At 34.1% G+C, this 14,510-nt stretch overlaps 1 protein-coding gene across 1 annotated transcript in view; it reads left to right on the forward strand.

Annotated features, from left to right (window-relative positions):
• The window catches only part of LOC135198333 (uncharacterized), a 204,094-nt gene that overhangs the window by 157,263 nt on the left and 32,321 nt on the right, over positions 1 to 14,510 (forward strand). Inside the window, exon 21 of the mRNA XM_064225904.1 lies at positions 8,794 to 8,935. Within this exon, the coding sequence (XP_064081974.1) occupies positions 8,794 to 8,935 (142 nt within the window). The remainder of the gene's footprint in view (positions 1 to 8,793; positions 8,936 to 14,510) is intronic.

Genomic DNA, 14,510 nt, shown 5'->3' on the forward strand with positions numbered 1-14,510 from the left:
ATATATGATAATTATATATCGGATATAATAGTATATATATATATATAGATATTAAAGAGATGATAGGTCTATCTATATATATATATATATTCTAGAGTTTATATATCTATATATATAAGTATATATAATTATTATTTGATTTCTATATATATATATTTATATATATAGATAGAGAGTATATATATATAGAGATATATATATATATATGATAGATATAGATATATCTTATAGATATATATATATATATATAATAGATATATATGTATATAGATATATATCTATATATAGTATATGTATGTATATACTATATATATATTATATATATAGTATATATATATATATATAATATATATAATTATATATAATATATTATTGCATTATATCTAGATATATATTATAGAATATATATATTATATATATGGATATTCTATATATATAATATATAATAGATATATATATAGAATATACATATGATCTATATATATATATATATATAATAATTATGCTATATAGATATATATATATCTATATATCTAATATATATATAGTATATAATTATAGAGATAGATTATATATATATAGAAGAGATAAATGATAGATATATATATAGTAGATAATATTATATATATATATAATGATTTTAGATATTTGCATATATTTATATATATAGATAGATGAGAGATATATATAGGAATGAGATTATAATACTATATAGAGATAGAGAATTATGATAGATAGTAGCGTATATCTATAGAATATATATATATAGATATATATAGATGATATATATATATATATATAATAGAATCTATATATACAGGAGATATATATACTAATAATAGATATAATATATAGATATTGTTTTTTTTTTGATAGATCTATGATAGATATATATATATGATCTATAGTATAGAGATATATATTAATAATATATATATCTCTATAATACTATATATATATATATATATATCTATTATATAATATATCTCGTATGATAATATATATAGTATATATATATATTATATAACCTATAGATGCATATCTATAGCTCTATATATATATATATACTATATATATGCTATATATATATTATAATCTATCGATATCAATATATAGTCTCTATTATATATCTATATATCTCTCTAGATCTATAATAAATATATATATATATCATCCTACATATCTATATGATATATATATATATGTATTAAATCTATATATATATGATATAGTCTATATATATAAGATATATATACTATAATATATATCTATTGTATCATCTCTATATATTATATATATATGCTATATCTAATATCTAAATCATATAATATATCTACATAATATATATATATATCTATTATATATCTAATAACATATAGATCTAATATCATATCTATATATCTATATACTATATATATATATACATATGATATATATATATATATATATCTATATATAGATATATATATCTATATATATATTCTATCTATATAGAATATATATATATATATATATATATCTATATATATATATATATATATATATATATATATACTATATATATATAGATATATATATATATATTCTATTTTATATGATATATATATATATATACTATATATCTATATATATATATATATAGATATATATATATATATAATTCTAGATATCTATATATATATATATCTATCTATATAGTTATATATCTTATATATATAATATATATTATATATAATATTATCTATATCATCTATATATCTATATCTATAATAGTATATATATATATATATATATATAATATATATATATATAGATATATATATATATATATATATATATTAATATATATCTAGATATCATATATATAATATATATATATATATAATTATAATATATCTATATATACTATATCTTCTATATTTGATATATATATATATTTATATAGTCTATATATATATATATATATATATATATATATATAGATATATAATATATATATCTAATATATATTCTGTACTATATATATATATATATATATATATATAGAATATATCATATATATATATATATATATATATATATATATATAAATATCTATTGATATTTCTATTCTATATATTTGTATAATATATTTAATTCTATCTAGCTATAAATATATATATATATATATAATATCTCTCTCTAATATCTATATATATGTATCTATATATATCTATATCTCTATAGCAATATAGATATATTCTATCTATTATATATCTATATCTATTCTACATCTATCTATATTACCTCCTATTCTTATATATATCTTATCTCTCTCTCTATCTCTCTCTATCTATCTATATGCTATATATCTCTATATCTATCTGTATATACCATACTATACTCTATCTGTCGATCTATATGTATAGATATATATATATAAGTTATATATAGATAATATATATTAAATATATATATATAATATAATATATATAATATAATATATATATATATATATATAATTATATATATCTATATACATATATATATATATATCTATATATATATACTAAATTATATATACAGATATATATATATATATATATATACTATATATATATATATATATATATACTACTATATATATATATATATCACTAAGCTTCAAGAACTAAACTGTAATTACCTGTTACCAAAGGGGCAGATATCCTGGGTAAGTTACAATTCCCTTCTGAAAACAGTAATTTTATCAGTCATATAGATCATTTCCAAAACTCTCGAAGGGTTAGATTTACATTCACAGTCACCTCTATGCAGCGGCCAAACAAGTGCTTTGTGTAAAGCTTTTTTAAAGCTGGAAATGACCTGTTCATCCATTGGTTGTAAGATTGGAGTCCTGTTGGGTGTGAGGTAGAGGACTTTCACGAACTTGAACTCATCGTGAATGTCAACTTTAAGACCAGGTGGATGAGCTGGAGCATTATCAAGGATTAGAAATGCTTTCATCGGGAGTTTATTTTTTTGAAGATATTTCTTCACTGCAGGAGTAAAGACGACATTTACTCATTCGATAAAAAACTGTCACATAACCCATGCCCTAGCATTGGCATGCCACATAACCTCCAGTTTTTCTTTTACGAATCTTTTGAGTCGTTAAGGCTTGAGTATTATCAGAATGGTACACTAGCAGTGGCCTTACTTTACAGTCACACAATGCAAGGGTCAGACGGTCCTTCATGGGTTTATGGCCTGGCAGCTTCTTCTCTGCGGTGATGAAAGTCCTCTGTGGCATTTTCTTCCAGAACAATCCTGTTTCGTCACAGTTGAACACTAGTTGGGTAATGTAGCATTCCTTTGCAATAAGCACAGCAAAACATGTGATGTACTCCTCAGCTGCCTTAATGTCAGCACTCGCACCTTCACCATGCCTCACCACCAGTGTATACCAGTTCTCGTCTTGAAATTATCAAACCAGCCATGACTTGCCTCAACGTATCTTCTGCAGCCTCTTTTGAAGTTGATGATACTTCCTTCTTCAAGTCACCGCAAATAATATATGCTTTTTTGCATATTACAGTCTCCGTCACTGTATATCCTGCCAGCTCTTTCTCTTTCACCCACACCAGCAGAAGTTTCTCCATTTCTTCATGGATATTTATCCTTAATTAATTGGGGCAGAATTGTAGTTCCTTTTGCTGGTGTTGCACTTTTGATGGCATCCTTTTTTTTAAGGATGGTACAAATTGTAGATGTACTGCGGTCATACAGTTCAATCACTCATGCACCATGCTCATGTTTTACTATTATTTCTTGCTTTACTTCTATTGACACCAGTCTTTTCCTCTCATCACTGTCCTTTACACTCACTTTCTTTGGCCCCATGATGGCACACAAAAAAGTTAAGTAAAAAATGTAAAAATGATGGAAGAACGAGTACAGCATACAAGATTCAACTTGATTATGTGGGTAACATGTAAGAATGAACAAGATGCTGGTTGTGCTGATGCTGGACCCGTGCGCCAACTATACTCTGTTTTTTTCCATCTGTCCATCCGCCTGTGGTGTTTTTGTATGGTAACACTGCGTCCCGGGCTGTAAATAGTGACGCTATGTGTAAGTTTTGGGTTAATAAAAGGATATCTGGGTGTACATTTGCAACTGAAAAGTGTTTTAATAATTTACTGTATGCGAATTACACTGTTAATATTAGAAATAGGATATTGTTATTATTGTTGAATGTAAGCTGAATGTAACTATCTAAAGCCCGGGACGCAGTGTTACCAGACGCAAACACCACAGGCGGATGGACAGATGGAAAAAAACCGAGTATAGTGGCAGCCTCCCGAAGCACGACTCGTATCTCAGAATTCCACTTGCATCTCAGACAAAAATATGGACCGAGTCGCAGCTCGTATCTTAAAAAACTCGTATTTTGGGCTGCTTGTATCTTTAGGTATTAATGTGTGTGTATATAATATGGATTTTTTTTTTTGGCAGAAGTATACATCAGCAAACAGGAGCCCAAAGCAAATGCCCCATAGGGGGGATAGTACCTACAGTGCACCTCATGCAGTGCACTGTAGGTATTACTTAAAGATCTTTGCAGCGTCCCTTCGCCCCCTAGCTGCACCCCCTTTCATTCCTTTTGCTGTACTTCCGTTCATGTTCTCTTTCTTCCTACTTACTTTCCACCCTCTCCTAACAATTGTTTCATAGTGTAACTGTGAGGTTTTCCTCCTGTTGCACATTTCAAGCCTTTCTACTCTAATTTTTCCTCTCAGCGCTGAATCACCTCATAAGTCCCGGTGCTTGGCCTTTGGAGTAAATTATATATTCCATTCCAAAGCAAATAACATTCATCAGTACTATTAGATATTTATTATTAGAAACGTTTCATGTTACTTAATACAAATCTAACCCTTCGAGAGTTTTGGAAATTATCTATATGACTGATTAAAATTACTATGTTTTCGGAGGGGTATTGTAGCTTACCCAGGATATCTGCCCCTTTGGTAACAGGCAATTACAGGTCAGTTCTTGAAGCTTAGTGAAATATATTCCTTTAATAGCTGCCTGTGAAGCGGCATAAGTATGCTTACCCGAACCATACAGCAATGTAGGCTCATTACAATTACAAGGCATGTGAATACGAGCCTTGCAGCCTTGATAAAATAGTTTGCATCACCAATATGTTTTCGTTTTTGAGAGATTATCTTGGTGCTTCTTGTATAGTTTTCCTCATCACACAATTTCTTCTTTCTCTTTTTACTTGTAATAAACTTAAAGCCATTGTAAATATTCAAAACATAAAATGGCTTCAATATTAAATACACTAAAAAGGAAATGACTCTAGTTATTCTATGAAGGTCTCACCAAGGAAAACTTTACAGAAGACAACTATTTAAATTAAGCAAACAAATTTTAAATAAACTTCTATAAAGATAGTGGTTGTTTAATGGAGATGGTTCTTTAAAGTAATTAGCGTTATGTAATGATGGTGGTTATTTAATGATGATGGTTGTTTAACGATGATGGTTGTTTAATTTAATTAAACAGAAAGAGGCGCAAAGAGAGACCGAGGAAGAGAAAAATTCATTAGTTAAAATTTTTTGAAGGGTGGAATTTTCGTGGGTGGAATTTTCCATGAGTGGAATTTTCGTGAGTGGAATTTTCTGGGAGGAATTTTCATGGGTGGAATTTCCGAGGGTGGAACTTTCGGACCACGTTTTCAAGGGCGGCTTCAGATGCTATTTTGAAGTGCAGGCGTCAATCATCAGCCAGTGTCTACCAAAACAAATTATCTATTTTCTGCGATTAGCGCAAAATAAATCGAGTCTCTTCTAAAAAATCTATGACTGAGATTACTGATTTCTTATTATACCTGGGAACATCGAACGGCTTGTCATCGTCCATGATTAAAGACTACAGGGCAATGCTAAGCTCAGTCTTTAATCATAGGGGCATGGACCTGTCTTGAAATCAAGACTTATCAGATCTAATTTGATCGTTCGGCACTTCTAAGTGCAAGAACTTAGAGCTAGTGTTGTGGAACTTGGACATAGTCCTCAAATGGCTTTCCGGTCCACCTTTTGAACCACTGGCGTCTGCCTCATTAAGAAACTTTACCAGGAAAACTCTCTTCCTGGTGGCCTTAGCCTCAGCCAAGAGGGTAAACAAAATTCAGGCTACTGGTAAGAGAATTGGATTTTCTAAAGGAGATGCCATAATGCTCTTACGCCTTTGGTTTTCTTGCTAAGAACGAGAACCCTGCTAATCCCTGGCCTCGCTCTTTTCCAATAAGAAATCTGACTCATTTAGTGGATGTAGAAGATGAGGAGAGATTTCTTTGCCCAGTGATGGCAATTTAAGTTTTACCTTCACAGGATGGATAATATCAGAGGTATGTCCGATAATTTATGGTGTTCAGTAAAATACCCTCCTCGTCCCATGACGAAAAATGCCATTTCGTTCTTTCTACGTGTCTTAAAATAGGAAGCACATTCTCAAGTGGGAGAGGAGATTTTGCCTATTCTGAAGGTTAGAGCTCATGAAATTAGAGCTGTAGCGACATCTCTCGCTTTTAGATTTAATCTCTGCATATCTTCCATTCTCCAATCTACATATTGGGGATGTAGTCTGTATTTGGGACTCATTATTTACATGATGTTGAGACTGTTTTTAATAATTGCAGTACTTTAGGTACGCGTTCGTTTTTGGCATGGTGTTGGGGAGGGAGTATAGAAAGCATTACTTCCATCCTTACTCTTCACCTTGAAATTAATGTTGGTTTTTAGAATGGGAGTTTGGGGTTACTTCATACTGGATACCCTCCAGTCTTGTGTTGGTTTAGTTATGGTTTTTTTATGGTTTTTTAGGTGTAGGTTACAGCGTTGTTTCTGGTGACTTTATAATGGTACTGCACCCTGGACAGGGGCAACCTCAATTCCTTAATAGCACTAGGATGGATCCTTTGGTATAAGGCTTCCACTTATGTAACAGATGACCCTTGGTACAGTCACACCTCTACAAGTTATAAGAATTGTTACCAGAAGTAGTATTCTCCGGCAACAGCTCTTTTAACAGGTAAGGAAACAGTGCTAGCAACTTTTTACTTTCATTTCATTGCTGTTAATGCTTTTGGGGCAGATTAGATCCATGAATCCTACCTCCTATCAATGTGGGAATCAGCTATGTACTTACTTGATAAGCTACTTATATAAAAATGATACTTCTATAATAAAAATTTTTTTTATATATACTTACAAGTAATTACAGAGTGGGAGCTCTCCCTCCTCCCCTCTCATGGAATTTAAAGCATAAATAAATTGAGCTCTCTGCTAGTTGGTTTCCCATCTTCCCCGAAAGTGGGAGGGGCTGGCTATCTATACCAAAACCAAAGAATCACTACTGCAATTTTCAAGTTTTAGCTGCTGGTACTTACAAATTGTTAGCTATGTAATTACTTGGTAAGTATATATAAAACATAATCTTATCATAAAAAAATTTTCTTTCAATTTCAAGACAGGTGGTTTTCTGTCATTTTTATCCATAGTGTTGGAAGTTCGCTCCTTTGCTTTGGTGAGCCTGCAAATGACACCTGAGAGTTGTGGGAGTGTGACAAACGTATGTTATGGTAAGGGGCTAGCATGTAGCCATCAGGCATGTGAGCTCACAGACAATATTTGCCCTGTCTTCCTTTTGCTCAAGGCCACCATTATCGTTTTTCATCATCATAAGTGCTGTTAGATTTGTTTTGCAATACATCCTTGTTCTTATCTTTTCACATGGGAAAATTGGGCCTCATTCCTCGCTTAATTATGTTACTGATTTTCTTTTTGTCTTCAAAGAGAAAAGTGATCTATTCGATGGGAGTTGACTAAGTTCCTGGTTTAAGTTTCTGTTTCCTTTGAAGAGTCTGCCCATCTTCTTTCAAATCATGTCCTAGATTAACTTATCTTGGAAATCAATGTTGGTTTGCAATTGGGGCAGTGAGTTACTGATCTTTTAACATAAGCGTCAACCACTGAACGTTGGTATGGTGTGTGGCATTCCGCCCCTCACTCTCCCGGCACTGAGGCATTCACTTACTTTTGTTGCCTTGGTACTATAGACCTTTGTTTCAAAACTAGATTTTCAATAACTAGGATATCTAAGAAGGATCTTGTTTCTTGCAATATTCTCTTGCAAAGTGCAGGCATGAGTTTCTTTTCGTTCTTAATGGTTAAAAGATGCCATCGATATATCTTGCATATATGCAGGGTTTGCAGTGGTCTTTAAGAGTTATTTCATCTACATAAGCCATGTAGGCATTGGCAAATAAGACACCAAAGGTGCCCCTTATGACTACACCTTTGTTCTGGTGGAAGAGGTCATCCCTGTGAGATGTAAATGGGCTTCCTTGGTACACGATACAGGTCAATGAAATGGTAATTAGAATAAAAGTAATTTTGGACAGGGTTTACCACTGTTATGTAAACAATACATATACCATGGCCTCTTAAAAGCATGTGAAAATAACAAAAATTGTAAAGAAGTAGATAAAAGATTATCATAGGTGAAAAGTTGAACCCTGAGTTTTTTAATGTAGCCTAATCATGAATTTTGTACCCAAGAGAGAGGTGTGTGTGTGTGTGTGCGTGCGTGTGTGTGTGTATGTGTGTGTGTAAAGTGATATTATATTTAATAATAATCTTTACAGAACATGAGGCTATATAATTTTAACATATGTTTATTGTAAGTGCATGAAAACAGAGAAAATCTAATGATTTCAATTCCATTGTGTATGTCTCAAGCTCATACATTTTTGTCTTACAGCAAGATAATGATATAGCACTAATATATCTTGGAAGAGAAGCAACATTCAACACTCGGGTGCAGCCGATATGTTTGGGAGCAGCACAAGATATCAGCGCTGGTGATAAAGCTGTGGTAGCAGGATGGGGTGTTTTAGAATCAGGTTAGCTTTGAACAGTGTATCCTGTTAAATTCTTTCTTAAGAATTCTTAATTCCATATTGCTTCAGATATTCTATTTTGTGTTCCATGTTCGTCTGAGGTACTACTTAGAAAAAATTGTAATGCATTATGATGTAAAACAGTAACTTAATAACATTACTTCCCGTACATTGTCACTCTACAGTACCATATACTCTTCATGGTTATGAGTGTATATTCAGCCATAAATTCCTACCTTGTTTTTATTACAAGGTATGTTATATGCTTATGAACAATGTAAAATAGACTGGTATTATACTGTACACTTTCAGATATCTAGTGGTATTGTTTGGCAACAACACCACAGGGTTGGTATTATCACTGAACACGAGGGTTGATTTCCCTCTTTTTTATTTATTTATTTATTTATTTTTTGCTATCATGCAGGTGCTCGAGTATAATACCTATCTATTGTGCACTCGATAGCTCTATAAGATGAACGCATTCCAAGACAAAATGTACTACCGGGCAACTAGGCCTATGGGGTCGAGTGAGGGGCAGAGTACTGTCCTCTAACTGAGATTTTGTTCGTTCTAGCAGTGTTTCTCTTCTGTAGAGGGTTAACACCTAACTTGAATCTCTCTGCCCGACCATCACAGACTTTTGTCTCATGTCTCTGGTTGGCTTTAGATTCTCACTTACATTCCTTTTTTGGGCTTCTCAGTTACTATTATGAGAATCATCAGACAGAGATATGTCTCATTAGATTCAGTATTGTCTTTATGTTTACCCCACGGTACAACAGAAGTCTTCTGTGGTACAATAGAAGTCTTCTGCTTCATCGTAATTAAACCATAGGCCACTGCAATGGTTCGGTTTTTGTCTTCTATATATATTTTCTAATTTGTAAAAGTATTCAACTACTAGTTGTTAACCCCGATTTGGAGTGAACGTTAGAGGACTTCACCTGCCCTGATAGCTCTAGGGTGAACAGAAGAGTTCCTCCCTCAACTCCCCTCAAGTAGGACTCCTTCCAGTGGTGAAGAGATAAAGGACCCTGGCTTCTGTGGGAGTGTAATAGCACTCCTACAGGTGCCCGGGTCCTGACAGAACATCCTACAACCCTTTCTCTCTCACTTTTAATCCTTCTATCCAACCTCTACATTTCTATTCTTTTTTTTTTTTTGGACTGCTTTGTCAACAATTCTTCGAGTGGACCTGACCAAGCTTTGACAGTCCTTCTGATCTGATGGAAGGTGGGGTTGAATGGCATTCCTCCTCACCTGTAGAATTTAAATACCTGACGTGTTAGAGTGAGGGGAAAAGTCTTATGCCAAACAAGGCCACCAGTACTGGGTCTGATCTCAATGGACTGAAGACGCTGATGGCCAAGTGTATAGCCAAGTAGTATCCTCTAGGAATAGGCACCACATGGTACCAAACCCCATCCCTTGTTGGACTCCTTGGTGGGTGGAGGACTACCTGGTCAAAATTTTCTAACTCGTCCTATGCGGGAACAATCTTATCATATTGATGACACTGGCCTGGACAAAGATACTTCTACCGGCTCTTCCCAGCTAACTTGAGAGCGCTCTATTGCAGAAATCTCTCATTCATTGAGAATTTTGAAGTAATAGAACTAATGGCAAAATAGTTTGGTAAAATTGAAAGAATTAGACTCAAAATAGCCAAAGATGAGACTTCTTTGGATGCTAATATTGTATTTGATAGCAATAGATCTGCAGAGAAAGCCAACAGCCAACTAAATGGTCACGAAGTCAATGACAAGCCACTACAAACAAAGCTGTTTGGCATAAATAATCTTAGAGAGGGCCCTTTTGATTATTTTCCTGAGGAAAAAACTGCCTACAATAGAGAGAAAATCCCCTATCCCAGTATGGTTTGTGGCAACACATAAAAAAGGCAGTAAAAATTTCTTAAAAGCTTCCGACACCCTTAATACTGCCCTAAATGGTATTCCTCATAATAATATTAAAAGATATGGACAGAGCATTCGCATTAAGGCTTAGAATAAAATACAAAGCAAAGCAGACTGTCACAGACTTTTATGCCATCTCAAAAACCAAATAGCGTCAATATCCCCTCATAAATTATTCAGTCACACTAAAGGAATATTAAGCAGAAGTCTGCTAAGTGTATATCAAGTCAAGAAAATTAACTGAAAGAATAATGTCATTTTGATAAACTTCTCCTCAGAGTACCTCCCTGACTATATTAGCATTGGGGATCACGTGAGAATGCAGCTCAGAAGATTTAAACCATCTCCAAAACAATGTAGAAGATGCTTTGAGTATGGCCATTCAAGTGAATATTGTCTGAAGAACCAATGCTGCCTCAGATGCTCAGAACCAAATACCACGTGCCATAAAGAATTGTTCTGCTTTGTGTGTGATGGCGAACATTCACCCTCTTTGAAAGGGTGTCCAAATAGCAAATTTAGGTAGCGCCAAAAGACAAATATTAGGCACAAACAGAAACAGTTCATATGTGTATCCCCCCCTTATTCCCTAAACTACACAAACTGGGAACTCTTACCTGTTGCCAACGGTGCCCTGTCAGTAAGATGTCTCGAGGCTTATTAAGACTGCGTAAATATAAAAATACTATTTATTTCCCAAAGCAATTGGTTATAACAAAGAACAAAATGATTAACAAGTCATAATGGCATAAACACCCAAATCTACCCATAAAGAAACCAGTAAGATAACATTCTACCCTCCTGACTAAGGTTACACTCTCAAACCCCAAAAAGTCATATTGTCTAGTATTAGTTTTCTAAGTTTTTATAGAACGTGTCCTACCTTTTCGATGGGCGTTTTCTCCCGACACTCGGAGCAACCACTTGTTATCTCTTTTGCACAAAGAATGCGTCTTCCACAAGTACCCTGAACCAGTAGGCCTGTAATACGCGTACAAACGAATGCATATGCCTCGCAAACGGGGAACGACCTCTGAGACAAGTTGCTTGTTCAGCAAATACCTTTTTCTCCAATGTGAACTTTGCAGCGTACCACCCCTTGTCTCTAGGCGAGTAGACCTATGTGACTTTATTATCATATAAAACACTTTAAACATATTATTAGCCATTCCCCCTCTTTTCACCTCTTAAGAGGAGCTCAGCTACCCCATGCTAGCTCCCGCCTAGCACTAGATACACAAGCGTCTTACAATATATATAAAACCAGATGCTGGCTCAAAAAAGAAAATAATACACTCCCGTCGCACACCATATCGGCATCTAATGACCAATGTATCAATGTACCACATGACTTAGAGCCACCTCCGTTGCCGGAGCACTTGTGCTTCGTCGAATGCATAAAAGTTTAGGGACTCCAAGTACACAAATGGCGATCAGTATAGCGCCTAACATGACCATTACTATTGGTATAGTATAGCGGTCATCAAAAAAAAAAGGTTCATCTTCACCACTTTCTTCGAGTGGCGGGACTGTAACGGACTCCACTGTAGGTGGGATTCGAACCGCCTTATGGCTTCCGTGTAGGTGTCAGTGAAACACCTTTATCGACGAGTTGTAGACACGCCGACTAAGTACCATGAAGAAGTCTGTAAGAATCCTGCAGGAACTGTCAAACAGCTGGGACCCCTGTAGAATGAGCGAATTGTTGTAGACGCAGGTCGAGTACGTAACCCAACTCGAAACAACTCAGCACGCGCAATTATTCAGCGTCTGCGACCCTCGTGAGTGTATCCAACACCCTCCCGTCGCGAAACTGTAGATTCGACGTTTTCTACTGAAGTAAACGTGGTCACCACCCTGTTATTCTATGCAAGTGCTACTCACACCCGCCTCATCGAAGACTGTAGACTCCTGATTTATCCCAGAAATTATATCAAAGACATCTCATCCTTTGCCAAGGCAGTCCACAAAACTGCCATTCGTGTGTAGACTTGACTCAACCTCTGGTACTGTAGAACGAAGTCGTCTCCCTTGCCATCCTCACGTAGAGTTGGGAATTCTCCAAAGTCATTGTGTGTCCGTATTTAAAAGGTCTACATGGTCATAAAATAACTCAAGTCTGGTTTTACCCCACAAATTCGTCACTAATTAATATATTCAATCTACTAATCAAATATTAAAAAAAAGAAAAATCCCTCGCTAAACCAAATAATCTTTACCTACTGAATTCTCACAAATAATCCCATATCTGACAAACACACTATCAAAAGAGAACTCATAAAGTCTAACAGTAAAAACCCCTTTATGGTTTATATAACTAGCCTCCATAAAATATAATGCCGAACACCCCTTCTATCCAACCCACATACCCTGACAAATTATATCTTCTATCTAAAAGATAAATGCTATTTAGAGCTTAACCCTCATTGCAACATCTCTCGTAAGAAAAGAAAAAGAAGAAAAAAAAATATATAAATAAAAATAAGATATATAATACAACAATTGTAAGTGAACTTTCCCCTCCCCATCACACAGCGCACATAAGAGAAAAGAAAAAGAAAACCATCAGTTGTTTAATCTTCTCGGACGACGTTAAGAAAAGAAAAAAAAACATATATAATTCAACATCTTTTCCCAAAACGTAATGTATACCGTTACAGAATCTGCTAGCGCAGCAACCCTATCGACAAGAAAAAAAAATCCCCTTACATGACACGTTCTCGTGAAATGTCATACTCAGCATCTCCGAAAACCGTGCAAATCCCCGAGTAATCAATTCCAAAGGGAAGGTTCGCAACCGGACTCCTTACAGCAACTTTAGCAAAAAAGAAACCCACCTATGAACACGTCAGGTGCTTAGCATTGCAGCATATTCAGACTCGCGACGCTAGAAACTCGTGATTCTAAAAAAAAAAATGTTTAGTACTGAACTTCGTAAGCACACTCCCCAGAGCCATCTCATTATACATAAACCATCATCTTAATAATATCACCACTCAGGTGACGTAAATAATTCCTCTATTTAATTACTGACCCCACGCTAAAAAGACCATACCGTTTCTCAGCTAAAGCAAAAATGTGCCGAAAAATATTAACCCCGAAATCTTACGCCAAAACGCCGCAGACTTACATATAATAAGAGAGAAAAACATTAGAAGGAAACAAAGGAGAAGGAAAAAAAATGCGAAGCCATTCTGTCATCAAATTACAAAAACAGATAACAAGGGAAAAAAAAGGAAAAATGAATGCAATTGCACGATCATATATTAATTGCCACAACCAATTCTTTTCAATTTCGAGGTATGTGTTAGCTTCGACTGACCTGTTCGTTCATTTAAAACTATAAACCTATTTCCAATTTTCTCTTCAATGACTTTAAAAGGACCTTCAAACTTCGGCCTAGTTTGTAATTTAACTCATTTCTCACGTTAAGTTTTAAAAGTACCTTATCACCGACATTGATCTTGGGATCAGATGATTTACTAATACTCTTCTGAACCATATCTCTGGTTGTGGACTCGAGATTACGGCTGAGACATGTGTGTCTCTCTCTCGCTGTGGATATCAGCGCTTCAACCGTATACTCCCCCTGGTGAGGCGTAGTTAACAAATCAAATGTGCCTCGCGCTGGATAACCAAACAAAGCTTCAAAAGGGGAC

This window comes from Macrobrachium nipponense, chromosome 22, assembly GCF_015104395.2.
Source record: "Macrobrachium nipponense isolate FS-2020 chromosome 22, ASM1510439v2, whole genome shotgun sequence".
NCBI lineage: Eukaryota > Metazoa > Arthropoda > Malacostraca > Decapoda > Palaemonidae > Macrobrachium > Macrobrachium nipponense.